Genomic DNA, 24,811 nt, shown 5'->3' with positions numbered 1-24,811 from the left:
TGAAGCAGGGTCTTGTAGGTCTCCTGCTGTGCTTGGCATTAAGCCTTTAGTTGATGGATTTGGGAGAGGTTTGGGGGCTCTGTGGAGGAGCCTGAATAGCAGAGATGGGAGGAGACCTCTGCTGGCCTGTCTACCAGTTGTTCCAAAATGTTTCAGTATTTAAACAATGAGTATGGTCAAAGCAGTACCAGCTAAATATTATTCATGGCTATTGATATTTTTTAGAACCCGGTCATCATTTTTTATACAAGGAAGGCATTGTGAGGAAAGCAGGTGATGTGGAATCAGATGTCAGGTTTTCAACTCAATTCTGGCCCTCACTGACTATATGAGCTTAAACAAGTTCCTTCTTCTATAACAGAAAGTACACACCCACCTCAGGGGACTGATGTAAGAAGTGGATACGATGCTGGTGGTGGGCATGCTCTGTAAACGTTAAGACTAAGCAGGTGTACATGAAACACATATACCAAAAAATAACACCACGTGGGACTGTCCGGGGTTCTGGAGCCACAGATCGGCTCTCCCACCCCAACCCATCCAGACATTTAGAGGGTCCATACAAGCTGAGGGTACCAAGACCCGAATACCCTATTTATAAGTATTTGAAAGTTATAAGTCAAACCAACAAGTGCTGAATCAGTAAGTTCTGTCCCCCTACCTTGACAAAAATACCTTTATCACAGCTTGGGAGGCCAGGTCTGATTTTACAATTCTTGGACTCCTCAAAGTTCTGTGCCAGAATGTGACAGCCTAGGAAGAGCTGGCCCCCAACCCCAACCACTTCTCTTCCCACTCCTGACTACCATATTGAGAGTGGCATCACGCACATGTATGTGGGTGCCCGAACTCCACGCACATCCTCCACACGGGGGAGTGGATGGCCCTTGGGGAAATAGTCCAGGGATTGCCTAGACCTGGAGGCATGTGTGGGCTCACTTGGGCTGGGAATCCTGAGAAGGAGGGGTGCAGGCTCCAGGTAGGTACACCATCTTAGCCAACTCTTTGCCCAATGTGGAGTCATGACCAGAAGATACAGAGTGGGTCCCTCTAAAATATGGGGCCCAAGCAGGGACTCCTCCCACCTGGGTCTAAAGGCAGCTCCTTCCTGGATCTCAAAGTTGCACCTGGGAGCTCTCTAGGTTGGAAACTACCAGTCCTCCTGTGCAGTCTCCCCTGATTGCCATCCCACATTCCATCGGGGCCATTAGTGACACCTGCCCACTCCCTGCCTCCAAGAATGCAGCCACTGGCCTCCCCAACCCCCCATGACGGTAGGACTACAGGGGGAGAAAAGTGGGATTCAGAGAGGATGGCCCCGGTGAGCCTGGACCTGAACCTGGAGACCACTTTCTTTAATAAAATGCTTCTCATGAGCTTGTTTGATTGGGGTAGGTATGCCTCTTTCTTCTAAAAATGGAATGCAAAAAGCATGACGGTTGTAATAATCGATGCTTTCATTATGAGGTCCATTGGCAAGTTCATTAGCTGTGAGCTTTGGGTCAATGGTTGATTGTCTAAAATGAAAACATTGTGTTTATCATGATGAAAAGGGTTGTAGGAGGAGGGGAATGAGATAACTAATATTGATATAGATATTTATAAAACATTGGCTCATATGTCATCACTTCATTTTTTTTTAATGTTTTATTTTCTTCCCCTCCCCCTTCCCCACCCTGCTATTTTTGCTGTTTGTGTTCTTTCGCTATATGATCTTCTGTATCTATTTCCCTTTTTGTCTTCTCTTCTCATCTTCATCATCATTTCATTTGATCCCTGTAATAATGCTGAGATTCAGGGGGGCTGCAGTTATTTTTCTTCCCATTTTACACGAGGAACCTGAGGCTGACAGGTGTGACTTGCCCCAGGTCAGCCAGCTGTTAACTTAGGGCTAGTACCCACTCTCCTGAGGGCAGTTTTGGTGCTTCATCCATTCGCCACACCAAAGACTTCAAAGAAGGAAAGATGAGGTTAAGAACTCAATGTGTGGTGCAATAGAAAAGACAGGACTTTGGGTCAGAAGAACTAGCCTCAAATCCTTGTTCTGACACTTCCCATCTGGATGACTTTGGACAATTTACTCTGAGCCGCTTTTCCTTGTATATGAACAGAGTATAGTATTTCCTGCCTTGTATGGTTACTGTCAAGAGCTGGCACATAGAAGGGTTCAAAAGATGTACTTTCTTTCTTTCTCTAACGTTATCTGTTACTTACTATTGACTAAACATAAATGTTTACTTTGTGCCACCCACTGTGCCAAGTACTTTCCATTCATTATCTCATTTAATCATCACACCAAGTGTGTCAGGTAGACACTGTTATTATTCCTATTTTTGTAAATGGGGAAATTGCAAGTGACTTGTCCAAGCTCACACAGCTAATAAGCAGTAGTGCTAGGTTTACAAATTCAAGCAGTCTGGCTCTGGAAACCTGCTTTCTGCCACTATGGTAGGCCAGCTCTGTTTCATCTCCCCTTTGTTGCCTGACTTGTTGAAGGAAATACCTGAACTCTTAATTTTTTCTTGTGCTTTTCCATTCCTTCCATAACCACTTACAGAACAGCCTCCACTGAAATATCTGTATTAAAGTCTTGATATTTATCACCAGCATCCTAATTACCAAATCTAATGGCTTTTTCTTAACTCTGCTCTCCTCCATTAATAAATAGCCTTTGAGACTGCTGAATCCCTGAAATTCTCTCCTTCCTTGACTTTGGAAACTAGGTCTTCCCCATCACTGGATCTTCTTATGCTTTTCAGATTTTTCTGTCTTCTGACCATCTAAACAGGCCTTCTAAGACCTCTCTCTTCATCTCTAAAGATCTCAAAACCACCATGTCATCAACTGATCATTTCCATGCAGACAAATGCCAAGTTAACACCTCCAGGCCTGACTTTATCCTAAGCTCTAGACCCAATTTTGCAACTGCCACATAGATACAATGTCCATATGTTTAGTCAACTCCATAAAAGTAGCAGTATCTAAATTGAAGTTCATGGTCTCCTCCTATCATCTTTCACTTCAGATTAATTCAATACCCATTTGTTCAACAAATATTTTTTAATTCCATCTATGCACCAGGGACTCTTCTGGGTACAGTATGGTAGTGAATAAAACATGAAAGCCCTTCCTTCTTGGAGGTTACCTTTGGGGAGTACAGTGGGGGAGACAGCCCATAACAAAGTAAATAAATGATAAAAGTTATATATAAATTATATAGTATAATAAAGTTTCTATGGAATAAAATAAAACAGAGACAAGGGATGAGGAATGCTGGGGCAAGACATTGCAAATTAAAATTATCAGGAAAGGCTGCACTGAGAACATGACATTTGAGCCATGAATGATGGTGGCAAAGGAGCAAGCCTTTGGATTCTGAAGGAAGAATGTTCCAGGTAAAATGAAGAGCCAGTGCAAAGGCCCTGAGGTGGAAGTATATCTGGCATGTTCAAGAAATAGTACAGAGGCCAGAGCGAGCAAGAGGAAGAGAAAAGGTGATGAGTTCAGAGAGGAAATGGGAAACTAGATCATGTGGTGCTACATAGCCTCTTTTAAGGACTTGGGCCATTTCTGAGTGGAGTGGGAGCCGTGGAAGCATTTTGAGCACAGGAGTGGCATTATCTCACGTATATTTAACAGAATCACTGTGGCTGCTGTTAGGAATAGACTGGAGAAGCAGAGCAGAGATTAGTAACTATAGCTTGGACCAGGGTAATGGTGGTGGAGGTGGTGGGAAGTTAAATCCAGGGTATATATGTTGATGTGGACATCAACCAGATTTGCTGTTGGCAGTATGTGGAGAATGACAGAGTGGTCAAGAGTGCCTCCAAAATTTTTGACCCAGCAACAGAAAGGAAGGAATTGTCATTAACTAAGGTAAGGAAAGTGCAGAAGGAATAGGTTTGGCAGGGAAGAAGTAGATAGTAAGAGTTCAATTTCGGATAAAGTTGGAGATGTCTTTTAGACGTACAAGGAGCAATGTCAAATGGATAGTTGGAGATGTGGATCTGAAACTTGGGGAAGTAACCCAGGCTGGAGATATAAATTTGGAAGTCATGAGAGTACAGATGGTACTTAGAGCCATGAGATTGGATGAGACCACCAAGAAGTATGAAAAGATAGAAAAGAGAAGAGACCAACGACTGAGCCTTGAGGCCTTCCAAAGTTAAGAAGTTGAAAGATGAGGCAGAATGAGAAAAGGGCACTGCAAAAGAGGGAGAAGGGGAAACAAGAACAGGACGCATGTAGCCTGTGCCAATCACCCAAGAAAACAAAGGCAAACATGACTCTATCCCCTCTGTCCAGAGGTTCTCTCCCTAACGGAGGAGTCCAGAATTTGCATGCTGAAGTACCATGGGGGGGGGGGGGGAGGTCTGTATTAGTCAGTCAAAGGGGTGCTGATGCAAAGTACCAGAAATCTGTTGGGTTTTAAAAAGTGTATTTATTTGGGGTAGAGGCTTACAGTCATAAGGCCATAAAGCATAAGTTACATACCTCACCAGAGGCTGTTGCCACATGTTGCAGCAAGATGGCTGCCAGTTTCTGTGGGAGTTCAGCCTTCCTCTTCCTCCTAAGGCTCTGTGGCCCCAGCTCCTTCTGTTTTCAGTTGTAGGTTAGCATAAGGCTTGTCTCTCCCTCTGGGGCTTGTTTCTTCCCAGGCTTAGCTGCTGTGCTCTCTTCACAAGGTCAACTATAGACTCTCAGGCCCATTCTCTTCCCAGGGCTTCTCCTGAGTCTAATGGAGCCTTCCGTCTTTCCTCACATATCTGCTTCTCTGTATATTTACTTCCCAGGGCTCCAGCATCAAAACTCAACTCTCTCCTCTGCCGTATCATTTTCTCTGTCAGTCCCCACACACCAACGTCCTACTGATGTGGTTGAATCAAAACCCCAATCTTAATTTAATCAAGTAAAAGTGAAGCCTCTGAATCTAATACAATTTGATACACCCAGAGGAACAGACCAGTTTACAAACATAATCCAATATCAATTTTTGGAATTCATAAACAATGCCAAATTGCTACAATATCCAACAATGGGTATAGAATGTTAGCAACAGGGAGAGAACACCTTGATATTTCTGTGAATGATTGCCCACCTCCTCCCTAGTCACCCAGAATTAGCTCCTCTGAGTGATTTTTACTCTATCTCCTCATTCGTCTCTGATAAGCAATCTGTTATCAAATCTCAGACAATCTACCATTGCTTTATCTCCTATGTGTCCCCTCCTCTCCATTCCTTCTGCCACCAACTAGATGAAGGCCTCATTAAATCTCACATGAAATGTTGCAAAATGCTCAGAAGCTCCTAGATGTCCTTGTTGCCTCCCCTTATCCCTCTAATTCTCCTTCTTACTTTACTCTTTTCCTGGGCATGTCATTTTCCTGCTCTAAGTCTCGCCATCTCCAGGATAATGTCCAACCTCCTAAGTCCATTATTAAAGGCATGTCACAAAACGACCTGATCCTGCCCACCCAGCTTTGTCTCCCCTCTTCCCAACACTCTCCCTGTCAAGTGGTCTCGTCACTATTTTCTGGGCACTCCATGTTCATACTTGATGGCAAGCCTTTGCCCATGTTGGAGCTGTCTTTCTTTATTCCCAATAGTATTTATTTATTTCTTTTTTATTATAGTGCCTTCCTTTAATCCCAGCAGCTCATACTTTCCCTGCAACTATAGCCTGCACAGTGCCCACTTTTTTTTAATTCCTGTATTTCTTGGGCTCTGTGCTACTCATTTTTGTATGTAGTAAGTGAAGACATAAGTAGCCACTAAGCACATTTATATTCAGTTATTCATTTTTATTTACATGTGGTTTGCCCACAGTCCCCCCCCCCCCCCCCCCCCCCGCCACCAAAGAGTGAATAGCTTTTAGTTCAAGGCATGGTGCTACTCTAATAATAGATTCTAAATGAATAGTAGATGTTGTTTAAAGGTGAGTGAATTATAAAGTGCAAAACTGCAATAAAGCCCTTTGTTATATTAGAAGTTCTACCAGCTCCACATATATAGGCATGAAAATTATTCATAGAAAATATTCATTTATTCTTTCAACAAAGATGTATTAAAATTTTCTTTGTACCAGCAATGTGCTAGACACTAATGATTCAAAAATGTCATGTAATGGGTACATAATGAAAAAGTTTTGGGGATAGTGGTGATGGTTGTACAACATTGGGAGTATAATTAATGTCACTAAATTTTCCACTTGAAAATGGTTAAAATGGCAAATTTTAAGCTATATATTTTTACTACAATAAAGTTTTTAAATAAAAAATACATCCCAAGACTTGGGGAAATCATAGTCTAATGGGGAAGACATATATCTAATGGATATAGCATGGAAGCCCAGAAGAGAAGGCCTCCCGCTAGAGGTGATACATGGCGATGATTCTCAAAAGGTTATTAGTTAGACTCAGTGAAACTTTAGAAGGGGAAAGGGCAGTGTGGGCAGAAGGCACAGCGTGAGCAAAGGGGTGGAAAGGGCAGTGTGACCAGAAGGCACAGCATGAGCAAAGGGGTGGAGAATCAGTGTGGTGTGTTGGGAAGGGGTCATGGAGAGCCACGTATGACCTGTTAAGGAACTTGGATGTTATTATTCTGTCCATGTAGAGCCTTTGAAAGGTGTTAGATGTAGAAAGAGCATGATTGGATTTGTGTGTTTGGACAATAGCATAGCCTTAAAGATGGATTTGAAGAGGAATCAAGGTTGGATGCAGAGACACCAGTTAGGGACCACTACAGTAGATCAGGGAAGAGATGCTGAGGACTTGGATTAAATGAGGCACTGAAAGTTGGGATGAAGAAAAGGATGTAAATTTAAAAATCACTTGGGAAACGGACTTTGGCCCAGTGGTTAGGGCGTCCGTCTACCACATGGGAGGTCTGCAGTTCAAGCCCCGGGCCTGCTTGACCGTGTGGAGCTGGCCCATGCGCAGTGCTGATGCGCGCAAGGAGTGCTGTGCCACACAGGGGTGTCCCCCGCGTAGGGAAGCCCCATGCGCAAGGAGTGCACCCCGTAAGGAGAGCCGCCCAGCTCAAAGGAGGGAGCAGCCTGCCGAGGAATGGCACTGCCCACACTTCCCGTGCCGCTGATGACAACAGAAGCGGACAAAGAAACAAGACGCAGCAAAAAAAAAAAAAAAAAAAAAAAAAAAAGACACAGAAAACAGACAACCAGGGGAGGGGAGGGGAATTAAATAAATAAAAATAAATCTTTAAAAAAAAATTTTAAAAATCACTTAAGGGGCAGGATCCACAGGCTACGGTGATTCAGGACCTGTGGCAATCTAGATGAGGGAATGGGAAGAGCCAAAGATGACCCTCAGGGCCCTGAGATGGGAGATTGGGTGATCAGTGGGCTGCTCCCGGCAGCAGAGGCAGGGTAAGAGGGCTTGGTTTGTGATGAAGATAAAGAGTTCAGTTGAGGCTAGGTAGAATTTGCAGTGCCTCTGGCATCCCATTCAACGTTGTCCTCTTAAAAGGTCATGTAATGTCTCCAGTGATGCTTTCATTCTCAGAATTTTTCAGGGACTTCTCTGAAAACCATTATCTAAGGCAATTTATCAGCTACATAGATCAGTCATACATTTTATAGCCATAGCTCTCTTTTTGTAAAAAAAAAAAATGTCACTGCTTTGGAATGCACATTAGTACCTATTTTCATAAAAGAAATAAAAATGATCATATGTTTCAAAAAGAAAATCCACTCCCTTATTCACTGAACTTAGGTCATAATGAATTTTGGCTATTTCCCAAATCAAACCTTCCTGTAATGATGCAGTCTTGGGATCTCTGGAACTGTGGAAGAGAACACATATCAAGCCCAGAGAATATTTTCAAAAGCCCACTCGCAGTAGTGGCAGTGTGGATGGCCAAGGCCCTACCTGCAATGGCTGTACTCAGCCCAGTGCCTTTGTTAACGTGATGATTAAGAAACCTCTTTCATTCCTTTATGCCAGAGAATCTTCAAGACAATAACAAGGACACAACTTTCCTGTATTATCTCTACTTTCAGAAAATCAGCAACTAAACTAAGTTTTGTGATTTTCCACAAAACTAACCTCTAGACTCTGAGCCCAATTCTCTGTTTACATACTTCCAGGCAGGAAGATGAGGGTGAAAATATGAACAGTAAAGTGTCTAGAGACAGTAATTAAATTGTCCAACAAAATATCAGTCCTGAACAGGACAGTGCTGTAATAGAATAAAATGTATGCTGCTCAAAACCAAATTCTCCAGGCAACATGCCAGATGGGAGGGTGTTTAGGACAGAAGGGCAGATATAATCTGGCACTGCTGGGAATCCTTGCCCACCAATCCCACAGAGGAACCCAAAGGCCAGAAAGGCCTGATCACTGACCAAAATAAAGAAGAACATTTAGGTCACACAGGAAATAAATGTCTAGTGACGAAATAACCGTCCCCACCCTTTGGCTGGGGGCAGCAAGCTGGTCCACTGTGGCCATCTCATGAACCTAACCTGCATATTGGGTCCCCTGTATGATTATATCCCACTCAAACAACACATCCTCCTTTTCACCCAGTGAGAAATTGCTGTAGTATTATCTGGGACACACCCTTGACACAGCTATAACTAGCATGTGTAGCAAAATGGATTCTCTCTGACTTCCTGAGTCAGGTCAATTCCTGTTACTTTGTTTCTGCCAACCATGAAACACTGCAATTATTCCCAGCAGATATCAAGGGCATGAAGACAAGAGGGAAGGATCGTGCAGCTGTGGATTCACCTCCTCCCCAGGCAGTCCAGCCCTCCCTTCACTTCAAAATGGGCTGATTGACACAAGAAACGCTGTGGGGGGCCAGCAGGAGGCAGTATTTAGTGTCCCCCTGTACCCACGTGACAGTAAGGGACGCTGAGATGTTCTCAGCATCAACTTGACAATGCAACTCTTTTTTAGGCCATTTGTATAAAGTCATGCAGGATTTCTCTGTCATTTTGTAAGAGGAAGAACTGTATGTAAAACAAGGCTACCACCTCTTAACTGATGAATGAAGCAGTCTCATTCCTTTCTTTAATTATTGAATTCTTATGCATTATTACTGAGTATCATTTCTGGTCCCAGAAGTAGATATGGAGAGAACAGACAGTCAAGCTCTGCTGACTAAACCTCTGCCCCTATGAGGGAGGGTCCTGTCCACCCCACCCACCCCCATGCTGCTAACTCCTTGGATAGCTAAGTTCCCTGGAACTAAAAAGAAAAATTTATCTTGTGGGATATTTTGAAGATTACTGAGATAACATAGTTAAAATACTACTTAGCACAGTGTCTCAAGGAGAATAAGCACTTAGTAAGTATCAGTTCTCTACAGCAGCAGTAGTTCTTGGTGGGGGGGAGACATGGGCTAAGAGTGGAGCACATGTCCTCCTCCCTCCTCCTGTCCAGGGACGGAGACAGGCAGGGGGTAAGCAGATGCCCAGAATGCCACGTGTGCCAATGGGAGAACACCATATTAGAGGCCTTGTATGCCGGTCCCTATAGCACAGCGTTCACATTGAGGTGGGATCCAGAAGGTGATCATTATCTCCTTATTTTATCATTTTCCAGGCCAAAGTTTTCTGTATGCTAAATTGGCTGCTGACTAGAATTTAAACAACCCTCTTTGTTGAGCAGAAATTCTACTACTGTGATTTCCTAGGAAATCAGTGTAACCTTTTTCTTTCCTTTATACTCGATACTTCCTTCTAAGTACATTAAATTTCAACCACCACCTTTTCCCAGCAAACAGATCTTACCCACACTCATAATTTCCACAAAAGTGGTTCTTGCAATGGATGCCTCTAAATGATTGATTACAATTCCACTATCCCAGCTACTTGACACCTCTCTGTGGGTCTCACAGCTGCCCCTTTGACCTTCCTACTTCCTGCTGGGCCAGGCAATGGTTTTGTTTAGCTTGCTTGGGTATTGCTTTTTTATTTTGTTTTGTTTTCATTTAATCCTGAAACAGTATAGCATAGAACTTTATGACCCAAATTACCCTCTAAACTTCCCGCTTTGCCAAGTTGATCATGTTAGTAAGTGGTAGGCACCTCTCCAGATTTTGAAACATTCATTCAGCCTCTTCTTTTCTTGTGCATCTCTTCTGCTTTGCCAGGTCAAGCTGGGAACTGCCCGACTTGAGGGAAGGGAGAGTAAAAGCCATCAGTGACTCAGATGGGGTGAGCTACCCTTGGTACGGAAACACCACAGAAACTGTGACCCTGGTTGGCCCCACCAACAAGATCTCCAGGTTCTCCGTCAGCATGAATGACAACTTCTACCCCAGTGTGACATGGGCAGTGCCAGTGAGCGACAGCAATGTGCCACTGCTCACCAGGATCAAGAGGGACCAAAGTTTCACTACCTGGCTGGTGGCCATGAACACCACCACCAAGGAGAAGATCATTCTGCAGACCATCAAGTGGAGGATGAGGGTGGACATTGAGGTGGACCCTCTTCAGCTCTTGGGGCAACGGGCCCGGCTGGTGGGCAGGACTCAGCAGGAGCAACCCCGGATCCTGAGCCGAATGGAACCCATCCCCCCAAATGCACTAGTGAAACCCAACGCCAACGATGCCCAGGTCCTCATGTGGAGACCCAAGCGGGGGCCACCTCTGGTTGTGATCCCTCCTAAGTAGAAGCAGACTGGCCTGCCTGTGCGTGGAGCACACATCACTGAGAAGCGCAGCAAGGTTGCCAGGGGTGGCAGGAGCCAAACTGAGTTTCTGAGCCAAAGCAGACCTCTTGGTTTGCCAGCCTTTGCAGCCACTTGTGAAGAGAAGGGCTGCTCCTTAGGTGGTAGAACCATAATCCTTTTAGGAGTAAAGAAACCACTGATTTGACAGACTTGCTGTGATTACCATGCAAGTAGCCATATTTTGGAGCTGACCCGGATGATTCTTTTATCAGAACTATTGACCATTTCTTTCCTGTGAGAGGCAGGGGATGGAAACGAAATTATACAGTGCCTGTGGCAAATGCTGCTTCCCAGCCAATTAGAAGTGGAAGTGAAAACAGCCACTCCAGGTGTCCGTAAGACAGACAGTCCCACTGTCCGACTGGAGGGTGCAGGGCAAAGGGGTTCAATGACAGCCAGGAGGTAAAGAGAATGGGTGATGGGGCAAGGAAAGAGTAAGCTGTTAATACCAATTAATACCTGTGAATTTCATAGTTGATCACAGATCATCAGGATGCTCATTGGAATGAAAGAAACACCTAGGAAACTAGAGAAATGTTGATAATTGCTCCATGCTAAGGTGGAGCCTCCTGTGAACTGTCCAAGGTGCTGATGCGAACTAAACAGTAGGAGCCCTCAAAGGTGCCATCTTCTCACCCCTTTCCAAAAATTATTTATTCAAAGTATTTTTAATTATAGTATTTGTATGCATAGTTCCTGTATTCTGCAGCAGCTGTGATATTTTGGACCCTACCAAATTGTGTAAACCCAAATTGTGATTTTGTTTACAGCTGCTTATTCTGTTCCCATCATCAACCCTAAATTCACAAAAAGATAATTGTTTTTAAACCATGACTCCACATAGGAATTCAAGAACATTTCAACAAATTTTCACTCTATTTTTTTAGCTTCTGAGTGATTTGAACACACAGTGTACACACACACACTAGGATACACATAGCATATTTACTAGCAGATCTGCCAACAGTGCCTACATATGTACATGTAGCCTTTATCCATACACAGTGCACACACTGTATATCCATATGTGTTTATTTTGGCTCTATTTCACAGAAGTTCAGCTTTAACTGCTTGAGCATTTGTGAAAAACTGCTTGATAAGGCTTTACTTCAGAACTCCTTAATGAAAATCTGAGCTCCTCATGTTCCGCAAACCTGTATTGCTGAGATATAGTCAATAAAGATAAGAGACCACATTTTCTTTAGTCAGGCTAAAACTTTTTAAAGAGTTTCCAGTGTTTACAATCAGGATTTTGCAGCTTTTCTGGCTTAAATACTGCCCCCCCCCCAAAAAAAAGAGCTTTTCCCTTTCTTCTCAATAGTGCACGTTGTGATATATACAAGGTTGCCTTTTCAAAATTTCCTTGTTCATACAAATCATAAAATTTTCACAATATCACTGTGCATTTTATTAGTAGAGACTGCAAGCCTAATTTCTGAGGCGAGAGCGCTCAGATTCAGAGCAGTTATCACAGCCTCATGGTTTGCCTTAAAAATCTGTCTGCCACCAGAATTTGGAGATGAAAAAGGAAAGCATAAGGACTTGTTTATTACTTTCATGAAAATTGCAATTTAGCCTAATTTTTTTCAGGTTCTAGTCCCAAGAGATGGTGCTTATTTACATGAGTGGGTTAACAGATCCTCTCCAAAAAATTATGTAGTGTTAACCTCACACCCCAGCCACAAGCTACTCTCTTAATGGATTAGTTATTGATGGCAAGCTGAGCTATTTATAACAGCACATTAATGACATCTCAGTGACTCTCAGAAGACCTGGAGACATTCCATTTAGAAATAATTCAGCTGCTACATTTGGATTCTTCTGCCTCTTCCCATGCTTCCTTGCTTTTTATGGGAGAGATAGCCCCAAAGATCTCCATGGCTGAAGTATAAAGCTACTTATTTTCCACACTGGTATTGAAACATTATCTCTCCTGATTGAATGAGATGTTACTGTTAGGGGATTCTCAAGAGTGGATTCTGATCCTGGAATCTAATTCACAAAGGCCAGAGGTGCTCTTTCCTCAGGAATGTCTTAGGGATACTGAAGAATGAAAGAAGTCTAACACATATGTGTCCCATTTTAAGAAAACCTGATAATTTAAAAATCCAAAATTTTAACCAACAGGTCAGTGAGAAAAGATTATTTCTATTACAAAATGCTATTCAGGATTTGTTTCAAAATTCCCCTAATCCATTAAAATAAGATATGACTTACACAATTACATTTATACATAGTGTAATTTCTTCAAAGGGATCTCTGTTATAAAGCAAGTCCCAGCATATTTAGCTGGGCTTTTCCCCACACCACCCTGCCCTGGTCCTGAATGCTGGTAGTTTCTGGAGCACTAAAGGAAATGACCCCAAGGCAGTTACTGGAAAATTATGTAAAGACAAAATGAGAAAATCAGATGGAAAAATGCTTATCAAAGTTAAGAGAGCTATACAAATATACCTTAGGATTATTGTCAGGGATACTATTGTGAACTCTACAGTTGGGTCTCTCAAATTCTGAAATCAGCCAGGCAGAACATTCTATTGCCCCGCAGCTAATGATTTTTAACTTATAGTTGTTTAATAAGAAAATGACCCCTTTTCTTTCTGAGATCCTTGGATCATTACCTTTCAGCTTAGTCAAGCTATAACCAAATGAAGTCTCTTTAACTAGAGAGAATTCACCTTGAAATCACTGTTGGGGTCACCTCTAGCCTCCCATCAGGTCTTCCTTCTCTGCTGGTGCCTGAGTCTGATGCCAGACGCCAACTCTTTAAAGGGGCTCATTTGTGCCTTGATTACATTTTAGTTGGGTGGTATCAGAACTGTTTTGGGATTCTAAACACACGTACACACACAAACACACAGTTTCTTGGTGATACAAGAATTTTGAATTCCTGTCTGGATAAACACATACCATAAGGCCATAGATTTTTTTTTTTTTTTACTTTTTATTTTGAAATAATTTCAAACTTAGATTAGTTGCAAAAAAAATACAGAAACAATACAACAATACAATAAAATAACCCAAAATCTGGGTACCCTCCACCCAGATACCCAGATTTACTATTAGCATTTTGCCGCATTTGTTATCTCTTTCTCTCTAACTTTCTATCGATTTTTCTAAATATTTCAGAGTAGGTTACATAGATCATGCTTTTCTAACAGTTAACATGTCCATATACATTTCCTGCAAACAAGGATGCTTACTTATTGTATCCACCTTTAGTTATCAAGTTCAAGAAACTTACAATTAATATAAAGCATAGAATCCACATTCCAATTTTTCAACTGTCCTAATAAGGTCCTTTTGGCCATTTTCTCTTCCATTATTAGATACAGTCCAGAATTACGTATTGCATTTAATCGTCATTGTCTCTTCAGTCTATTTTTAAATTGTGGTAACACTCCAACAATATTAAAAGGTCATAGATTCTTAAATCAAGTCACCTTTGAGATCTTTTAGTCCACAATCTCAAAGGAAATTGAGGCCCAGATAAATTAGTTCTTCTGCTAAGGATCACGTACCTAATCAAGAGAAGATCCTGCCCCCCCTCCTCCATCGCATATCTCATATCACTGTCCAGGCACATTTAACTGGCACCCATAGTCCTTTCCATGTCTCCAGCCAAAACATTGTCATCCTCCCTGTACCATTCACCCACAAATCAACTAGTCTAAAAACTAGAGATAAGTAAATCCATCCTTTAAAGGATAGGGGTAAATCCTTGTTACTATTGTCAAAAACTAATTGTTCCAGATCCCCTTTTATCTGTGACAGCTCTTTTGAGATTGGACCCTTAATCTGGGCTCCTTGCTACATGTATTTTACATTCTTAGGTCGTTGATCTGGTCCACTACACTTGGCAAGGTTGGAGACTAGCCCCCTCCCATTCCATGGACCTTGATACAACTCCCTTCCTCCTGGTGTGAGGAATGATACCTCACAGTCAAAATCATGTTCTAAGCAGCAATTCTGAGTAGTAAAATAAAAGAATGGTGATTTAAAAAGCATTTTACAAAAGGCTTCAACATACATTTTTCTCATTTATCCCATCTTAAGAGGAGCATAGTATTCTTATTGATATTATCATGATCCCCATTTCACAGATGATACATTGAGATCCAAAGAGGTTAAGTGAATTGTGCACCTGCACACAAACAGAAAATGTCAGGAGCCAGGAATTCAAACTGGGCCTTTTGGTTCCAAATACCATGCCGTTCTGCTGCCTCCCGTTTGGTCCCTGTGTAGAGGGCACAAAGGAGAAGAAAGGAAAGGAGAAAGCAAGTCACTTTCACCTACATGGTCATGTAGTCCCTATCGCTCTACGATGGAGACGTATTAAAAACAAGAGAACAAGCACTGTTTCCTTACACAGAGAACCTTGTAATCCCCAGGGAGGCTGGCTGAGAAAAATGCCTGTCAGGGGCAGCAGTGTGGGTAAGCTGGCTGTCACTCAGCAGCTCTTTAGCACAGTACTTGTAATTAGCCGAGTGGGAAATCTGCTCTCGTGGTCTCAGAATCCCTTAAACGCCACGAGCACAAAAGGGGGAGGAAGGACGCATCCCGCAGCTGAGGTCCCGGCCACCCGCCATCCCTCAACACAGGCAGCCGCCCATGGGGCGCAGGCAGTGGGAACAATGGCTTTCTGAGCTCCAGTTGGCACACTGAACATTCTTATTAGAACTGAGGGCACAATTAAACATTGCCAGAGCCAGCTCCCAACTGAGTTGCAAAGAAAGATGTAAACACACACACACACAGGCTCACTACACTTGCACACTCTTCAAGCTGAAAAAATTAATCAAAAACCCAATGAACACCTGAACTCTATAATTAAGCCCAAATGATCCTTAGATAGAAAGGGAGCTGTGAGCAGGCTCAGTTCGCACAGATATTTTTACCCCAGAGTCTTCTTGCTGTTAATTTCTTTTTGATTTTGAGTACAGCTTGTTCTGTTTCCCTGGCAAGGGCATCTACCTATGGAAGGCCTTCAGAGGAGTTGCCTGCTTGGTGGCCAGAAGCCAGCCAGGGTTGTTTGGGCATTTCCAAATGCTTTTACAGAGATGCAGCTGGGCAGATGGATGGTTGTTGCCCCTGAGGGCTCCTGGAAGGCTCCAGGTCAGCCATGCACTGTCCCATTAGGGTCCCTAACATGAACCCCAGTCTTCCTAGCAATTCCTTTGATGTGCACAGTGCTTTACAGTTTACAAAGTGTTTTCATTTTCCTTTGCAGAGAGTGAAAAACATCTCTTTGAGTTTGGAAATCTTAACTATTGGGCTGATCTTTCTGTCCAAACAGAAAGACCCTTATTATTATTATAAATCACAGTAACTCTTATTTGTTTTTTTATTTTTTTATTTTTATTTTTATTTTTTCTTTTTGTTATCTTTTATTTATTTTTTAATTACATTATGAAAAATATGAGGTCCCATTCAACCCCACCGCCCCCGCCCCCCACTTCCCCCACAGCAACACTCTCTCCCATCATCATGACACATCCATTGCACCTGGTAAGTTCATCTCTGAGCATCACCGCACCCCATAGTCAATGGTCCACATCATAGCCCAGACTCTCTCACGTTCCATCCAGTGGGCCCTGGGGGGATCTATAATGTCCCGTAATTGTCCGTGAAGCACTATCCAGGACAACTCCACGTCCCGAAAACGCCTCCACATCTCATCTCTTCCTCCCGTTCCCCACACCCAGCAGCCACCATGGCTACCGTTCCCACACCCATTCCACATTTTCTCTGTGGACATTGGATTGGTTGTGTCCATTGCACATCTATGTCAAGTAACTCTTATTTGATTAGTTTATATAGCAAAGTCACAAATATTTTGTCATTTTATCTTCAACAATCCTGTAGGGCCAGCTCTATTTCCTCATTTTACAGAGTGATGTAAGAGGCCAAGAGACCTTTCCAAGGTCACACTAGTAGTGTTCCAAGGACTTGAGCTGGTCAGTCTTCTGACTCCGTTCTCATGGAGCATTCTCTCCCCAGTTGCATGCAAGCACCTTTTCTGTTACCCAGCCCCTGCTATGTCTTGTGCAGGGCTGACGAGAAAGGAAATCTTTGCAAAGTGCCCTAACTGACCCCCAGAAGCATTTTGACAAGACAGAATAATCTCTCCTAGGAGTCTGGTTCCAGGCAGCCTGCATTCTGTGCCTTGGCATCAGAAGGCAGGTCCCTTTCGCTGCGCTGGAGGCAGGGGCCAGAGCCCAGGACCTCAGCCCAACTTGATACAGCTGGACCTTAAATCACTTCACTTCTCTAGACTTTGGTTTCCTTCTCTGCTAACTGAGCTACTAACTAATCCAGATGACATCCCGGTCCTGAGCATGCAGGGCGATATAATGTCTGAGAGCGCTCAATGTAAGGAAGGCTGGTTGCAGGCCCTCGGGCCCCATCTACAGGGAAGTCCAAAAGCATCAGGGAAGCTCACTCTTCCCACCAAGCGAAGCCCTGCCTCTGTGTCTGAGGGGTGGTGGGCTTTGAGGCACCCCCAACCACCCTGCCAGGGAAGGTGTTTCCTAGTTGGCCAGGCTGCTGGAACAGTGCCACAGACTAGCTGGCTCAAACAGCAGAAAGGTCTTGTCTCGCAGCTCTGGAGGTGGGAAGTCCAAGTCAAAGTATCAGCAGGGCCATGCTTCCTCAGATGTCTCCTGGGTCCTGGGGGCGGCCGGCAGTCCAGGATGTTCCTTGGCTTGTGGCATAGCTCAGTCTCTGCCCCTGTCACGTGGCTGTCTCTTTCTCTCTGTCACCCTGCTGACTGTGGCCAAGTTTTCTCTCCTTGTAATATGGACACCAGTCATACTGGATTATGGTCTGCCCTCATCTAGTTTGGCCTCATTTTAACTAAAATCATATTCCAAGTCCCTGTTGGCAAATACAGGACCAAAACTTAGGACAGGACGAAGACTTAGGACTTGAGCATGTCTCTTGGGGGTACAGTTCAACCCATAACATGGCACAAAGTCCACCTGCTGAGACGCCTGGCCTCTGGAGGTCAGGAAAGGGGACGAGACTATTGCATAACCCTGCAGGAAGCAGCTCTGCACAGAATTTGTAGCTGGAACTTCCAAGAGGCCTTTTGAAAAGGAGAAGAGGCTGAGCTTCAGATCAGGGCCAGACTTGAAATTTCAGCACAGTTTGCCTAGTTTTAGCTGACTTTGCCTAGTTTAAGCTAAGCAGGGGCAGCTACATTTTTCCTGTCATGGGCTCAGGCAACAAATATAGAGGGGAAAAATGTATATATATACAGAATTTTATCCTGATCTGCCCTAGCCTGTCTGTCCCCACAGTTTCTGATGCCCCAGATCTTGCCTGGGACCCCACAATTGGAGGTAGCATTAGAGATTTGGTCCTGTGAGTGTAGGAGCCTCTCCTCTGCCTCCAGGCCTACATTTGTTCCTTGGCTGACCCAGAAAACATTGGTCGATCCTCAAAACATCTAAGTGCTGGGTCAGAAATGCCCCCGGGAGAAGGGAAAATAGAGACGGGAGTTACGCCAAGGATGGGAGAGGGCCTGGCCACAGAGCCCTGACCCAGCCCCACGCCAACCGCGGATTATGAGAAGGGCATGGGCACGGTGTGTGTGAAGCATTTAACTGGGGACACTGCAGAACCTGCTGTCACACTGGCTGGAGGCCAAGCTTTACTGTGAGCAGGGAGGAGACCCAAAGGAGGACAGAATGCTTTGCTTCATGCCAGGGCCAGGACTAGGGTGAGGAAAGTGAGGCACCCAGGATGCAACCCTTGAGACACTCACTGTCAGGGCTGTGTAAGTTCCCACCTGCTCTCGCACGACCCTGAGAGAGCGCGCCTCCTTAAATGCTGTGCCTAGGAGCCTCGCTTGTCTCACCCTGGTTCCAGCCTTTCTTTGTGCCCGCCTTTTACTAACTGCTTTCTTCACAAGAAGAACAGATGAGGGAGGTGATACTGGGTCCCTCTGAACATTCAGTCATTCAACAAGTATTTATATTGAGTGTCTACTTATGCGCCAGGTTCAACAGAGTTCCTGCCCTCAGCAAGAAAATGTCCTCAGGAAGCTTTGGGAGCCGTTTTATCTTCCTCTCAGGGCCATGTACCTCAGGGAACCCCAGAACCTGAGAAAGTGCTCCCTTGGTCCCTTTCTTGTGCCGTGCATCAGACTTGGCCTGTGAGGGGACGTTGCCTTTCTGGCTCAAGGGCTGGGTGAGGGTGGATAAGGTGATAAACCGCAGGACTGTGTCAGGCCCCTTACGTTCTTCCAAGGAAAGGCACTTGGGAAAACCTACAGCCACTTCAGCACATACACAGGCGCTGGTGATCAAAGAAACAGCTGGTTATCTCTCCATCTGCTCTTATCCCATCACTCCCGCCCTTCAAACCAATTAGAATATTCCACACAGACATGATCCAATGAAATGTTAATTGGAAAAATAACAGGAAAGATAATACATGCACTTCGGGCTGAGAACCATTTCATTAAACGGGGCTTTGAAAGCAAGACAGCCAATTAAATTATTTCCCACTTCACTCCCTCACGTACCAGAAACTATGGAAAGCTATTATTTCTAATTAATTAGGGAAGAAAAAAGGATTCCACATAAGCATATCAGATGAACAGAGACAGACAGGCTACCCTACCTACCTTCCTGTGCACGCAGCCCACTAGATACACACACACACACACACAAGCACACGCACGCATGCACTAGGAAACTAAAGACTCATCTACTGCCTCACCTAAAGAATCCCACAGGTCTTCTGAAAGAGTAGTGAAATATGTGCTCCCAAAAGCCACTCACAAAATCAATAAAGAGAAATGCCTTCTTTAGACAAGTTTATCACAAGGGAAATAGGGCATTTTTGTAAAAGAATAAATGGCTTTAAACTCATCTGGATTTTAAATTTTGTGCAGCCAAAAAAAATCTTTTCCTCTGTGGTCAAGAAGTAGATATTTCCCAACCCTCTTCCTTGTATCAAATGTGATGTCCATTGACCTGGGGTGGTCTGATTGACCAGGAGACCTTGGACCCCTTAAGGCTGATTTTGAATTGGCTTTATTCAAGTCACCTAGGGAGCCTCCACTTTTCCACCTGTGAAATGGGAAGAAGGTTCACTCTTGGAGCCATATTTTCCCCCCTCAGAGGGTTTAGCATTATGAGAGCATATTGACAGGGTGCCTTGCCGGGGGGAAACTGATATACAAAACTCAGCCACGCAGCAGTTGAAGTATATAAAATTATGCTAACCCAAAGACACCGTTATTGTGTAATGAGCAGCCCATGGTGGTAAAGTAGTCATGGTGATGTGACTTTTTCACACAGACATCTCCCCAGTGTGGTCCATAAGCAGCAGGCAGATGCTGAGGTCATCTCAAGGCCTTTGCACACAGGTGCCCACATCCTACCCCACTTTCTTCCCTACCACCTGCCTTGTCTGTCATTCTGTGCCATGCAAGTTTCCAAGGGCTGGTAGAACCTGGCACAATCAATGCCTCTGACCAGTCCCACGACTGCAGGAAGTGGGACTGACATTTTATTGTCACCAAAGAACAGGACAGCCATTCCAGAACACAAGGTGTACAGAGAAACATGACCCAAATGGCTTCCAGGCGATTAAATTCCAGTTTGTATGCATAATAGAGGTGTCTGCCAACTTCAAATGATTGGAACAAGTTTATATGACCACCTATTTAATACATAGAAACTTGGGATTTTTCCCTCCTAAAACTGAAACCATGCATAAAATCTGAAAATGCAACAGTGTTAATTTGTAATCACAAAAAATGTGTCATGCTGTTACAGCAGTTCATTGCTGTGATCGATGCCATTGTATTAGCAATCTAAACGTATGAAAGAGAGAAACGGTCAGAGAAGGAAGAGGAGGCTGTCCAATGCTTGGCTTTATCCAGAGCAATTCCTTTCACGCATTTAAAAGTACTTTTTTTAATTTTCATTTTTCAATTCATCCACTTCTTCTTTAAGGCCATAAATATTGCCTAAAGCAATATATACCTGTACCTACAGAAATGAAATAGAAACGAGTTTTCTCTTTTTAAAAATGGACAATTCCTGATTGAATAATAGAGACACAGTCAAGAAGAAAATTTTGGCACAGCTGGGGAGTGAGCCCATGCACAGGAATACTGGGTAAGCTGTAACGCTCTGCTGAATCAGCAATTCTTACAAATCTGTGCCTTGGGATGCTGAGAAACAGTGCCATGGGGAATTGGGAATCCCCATCCACTTCTGTATGGGGCTTGATAGGGGTTATTTACATAGATGACCTGGAATCCCTTAATATTATTTTATTTTTAATCCTTTCTGAAGAACCAGATAAAAGCTACAGACTCTCTTTGTAGAGAAATTCAAATGTATATAAATACCCATAATTTTATGTAGGATTTCAGGGTAATAGTCCTGCTAAAATCTATTTATGGAGACTGGATTATGAATATCTGATTTTAAGGAATGGCATTGCTTTGGTCACTGTTTTAATGCCCATTTTATTTACATGTTTCCATGTCCACGTGCAGGTCTCCTAGTAGGACAAGGCAAGCCCAGCAAGCAGAACCACATGGCAGAGACTGAGGAGGAGGAAATGAGCAATGGCTGGTGGCTCCAGAAGCTGAAGCCCTGGGCAGCCGATTTCCCATTAAAACTAGCGCCATCCTGACTGTCTCCTCACCATCCTTCCATGCCATGACCAGTACCTCCTACTCATCTCCGCCGTGTACCGTGCAGCACTCACCATGGGCTGGATGGTCTGTCCAGTTGGCTCGTGGGGAGTTGTGTTGAAGTGGGAGTTGTGCCTGCTGTATCTTTTTTGTGTGTGGAAAGATTGGGTTCATCCAGAGTTCAAGTTTATTCCCAACCCTCTAAGGGAAGGCTCCTAGGGTGAAGAGCTGGACTGCCTGGATTTCAAATACCCAACATGGCCCAGCCTCTGGATCCCAAATTGCCCTCTCTACACTTTTGGGTAGGGAAAAAAAGAATAGTTATCTCCCCTCTTCCTCCCTCTCCATGTGAGCAGCCAGAGTTAATACTCCCTTGAGATTTCTCAAAGTTCTCTGACCCTTGGAAAGCCAGGGCCAAAGCAGTCCTGGTTCCCGCTTCTGTGGCCAGGCTGGCTGCCTTCAGTTGACTAAGGGCAAAGTATATGGTGATCAATGGGATCAGGAGAGAACCACCCTAAGAAGGCACAAACGGTGTGCAATGATTTATTTATTCATTGTTTTACTGTCTAGCTTACTGATTTATTTATTGGTAAAGTATGTATTTACTATCCAGCAGAAAATCTGCTTCCATCATTGACCTACCCAGTCCCAGAATTTGTCTTCTTGGCTCCATAGAGCATAGTAAGTTATTCCTCTTTGAAGTCACAGAAAAGAGGGGGGAATTCCTCTCCCTATTCCCAAACACCTCCATCCAGCCATATTTTCAACCAGAAATGGGCTCAGAAATCACCAGCTAGTGAGGACATTAAGCAGCACAAATCAGCCAAGGCTCGACTGTCTAAACCGAAGCTCTAAGGATCCCTCTTCCTTGCCCTAGTCCTCCCCTTTCCCTCTTTCATGCACATGGGTGGAGATTGGCCAGCTGCCTCCAGCCTGACCATCTCAGGACTTAAACTCATCATTTTAGTGGTACAGAATTCTTAATACTAGATGCACTTTAGAATTATCTGAGGAACTTTAAAAAATATCCATGCCTGGTTCCCTCCCCCAGACCAATTGCAGCAGAATCTCAGGGGGTAGAACCTGTGCATCAGTGTTTTTTAAAAGTTACCCAGATGATTCTAGTGTGAGTCTAGGGTTGAGAAGCACTTCTAGTATCTTCCCTCCTTTGTTATTCCCTGCCACCTAGATCCCTTCATCCTTTGATTCCCAAGCTTCCTCAGGCACCAAGAATGGGAAGTCATTGAAGAATGACAAAGTCCTCTTTCCATTCCACTAGCCCCTCCTCCTCATTGACCCTTCCCCATCAGTTCAGTCAACCTGAGCAGATCTCTGAAGGATTGGCAGGTTCCATGAGTTGATCCTGAGGCTAATACCTGAACCCAGCCTGGGAGCTACTCAGCCAGTTTCCAGCTTTTCTAGGAGCAGAAACTTACCATCTGCTAGATTCTCCATCTGCACCTCCACCAGTCTCCCAAAAGTCAAAGGTTTAAAGGCACTTCAGTGCATTCCTGTCTCCAAATCCCAATGCCAATGGTAAGGCCCATGCCCAGTCCTCATAACCCAAGCCTTGGCCATTTCTGCAGAGCCACCGAATTGTCCTACCAGGTAACAGAAGGAATCACATTTCCCCAAGCCAGCCCTCTTTCCAGCAACCTGGCAACAGCCTTTGTGCATTCAAATCCAAGATGTCTGAGAAGTGACATCTCCCACTTCACACTCACAAGATCTCCACTGCTGAGAGTGTGTGTACATGTGTGTGTACCTGTCCATACACTGTCTATATACAAACCATCTAGATCTATAGAAATGTTGGATCTCACTTTATATATAATTATACTGTACATGAAAACAATTGAGGACTTTCATTGTTTCACTCAATGGAGTTTCACTGTACTGTGGTCTTGATGGGCCCAAGTGAATTCCAGAGTAGGTATATATAGGAATTATAATATATACAAACTGTTAGACACATTGCACACATACAGACATGCATGCACATGCACACACAGTCTAGGGAAACCTGTGAAGTGGGAAGAGTTCTTTTTTACCCCATCTCCCCCAGTGTAATAACTTCCCCAGTGCAAATACAATTTCATGCCCTCAGCGGTCCAGCCTTTCCCCATCCAGTATCCTCTACCACCAAGCCCTCTTCCCCCATTAGTCAAGATATCCCTGCCCTTTGTCCCATCTCTCAGGGTCCTACTCTCTGATAGGTAAGAGGTTAGCCAGTGGGTGTTAAAGAACTGGGTGGTACCCTCCCCAGGTGACATTTATGTTTTAATAGGGGCTACAGATAATGCCTTAATTTGAAGGAGTGGCTCTAATGGTGGCAATTTCAGGCACAGTAGTGGGCCAGTAAAGGAGATTACTTTTTATCAAGAGGACTTTTTAGAGCCCCCCAAATCATACGTATCTCTAAGAGCAACCTTCAGGAGAGCGAGAGCACAGGCAAGCACACTTACCCACACACACTTCCCGTAATTTTGAGACACCTCCCTTATATTGGCCCTATCTTTTAAAATAGAAGGAAAAAAAAGGATCCCACTAAATTAATTTAAACCTCACTGGGAAACATAGCCTACTTTATACTGGCCACCAGCCACCTGGCCCAACCCTCCCTGTCCCACTTCCCTCCTGCTCCTTCTCTTTTCTGCTACCACCATATCAGTTAATTTACTTGTATGTGTTCTCTCCTTACCACCTCTCCCAATGTATTTCCTTCCTTTACTGTTTTCCCCTTGGAATTGTGCTATTTTTTGGTGTCATCGAGGACAAAAGAGCAAATTAAGAGCATGAGCATGTGTGTACCACTTTGAAGAAAGAGAAATCAGGTATTCTGCTACAGTTTGGAGAAAAACCCAACGAAGGAAGAGATGAAAGCTGGCTCTGCAGAGTGCCTTAAAAATGACTTTAATTAGGAAATTCTGAGTTGTCAGTCTTTGGATGTTACATAAACTCAAACAGATGTTGCATTTCACTTCTCTGGGATTAAAAATCTTAAACAACAACCACAACAACAGAGTGTGTTTTCTCTTTAATTTGGTCCTTAAAAATGCAATGCCTGGTTTTCTATAAAACCTGGGGGAGGCCCCAGGAACAAGCAAGCTCTGGGCAGAGGCATGAATCCTGCCCAGCTAGGAGCACGTTGGCAAGCTAAGGCAGAGGTTACAATCAGATTTTATCCAAAAGATACTACCAAGATGTGGAAAAAGCTTGGATGGCAGAGGGTAAGGAAAAATAAGGGGTTCTCACCCTTATTTCTAATGATGCACTATTCTGGTATGACTTGGTGTTGTGAAATGGAGAAAATGAGAACATTCTAGAAATGCCCTTCCATGCCCTTTCTACCACCATTCCTCCCTCTAGTACCCTCGACCAGTTTCTGCTTTGTTCTTACTGTATGATCTTCCTTTAGCTTAACATTTGCCATCTATGACCTGCCCA

General features: G+C 43.9%; 1 protein-coding gene across 3 annotated transcripts in view; it reads left to right on the top strand.

Moving 5' to 3' along the window:
* The window catches only part of FAM78B (family with sequence similarity 78 member B), a 94,809-nt gene extending 70,428 nt beyond the window's left edge, over positions 1-24,381 (top strand). Inside the window, exons 2-3 of one of the 3 annotated variants that reach the window (XM_058310058.1) lie at positions 10,120-11,103; positions 21,224-24,381. In XM_058310058.1, the coding sequence (XP_058166041.1) occupies positions 10,120-10,642 (523 nt within the window). In that variant the 3' untranslated portion in view covers positions 10,643-11,103; positions 21,224-24,381. Of the gene's footprint in view, positions 1-10,119; positions 20,838-21,223 lie in introns of all 3 variants that reach the window. The other 2 variants (XM_004449276.4, XM_058310059.1) reach the window with 2 other exon arrangements.
* The last annotated feature ends 430 nt before the right edge of the window (positions 24,382-24,811 follow it).

The sequence above is a fragment of the Dasypus novemcinctus genome, chromosome 13 (genome assembly GCF_030445035.2).
Source record: "Dasypus novemcinctus isolate mDasNov1 chromosome 13, mDasNov1.1.hap2, whole genome shotgun sequence".
NCBI lineage: Eukaryota > Metazoa > Chordata > Mammalia > Cingulata > Dasypodidae > Dasypus > Dasypus novemcinctus.
Note: the sequence above shows the minus strand (reverse complement) of the source record. Positions and strands in the feature narration are given on the sequence as shown.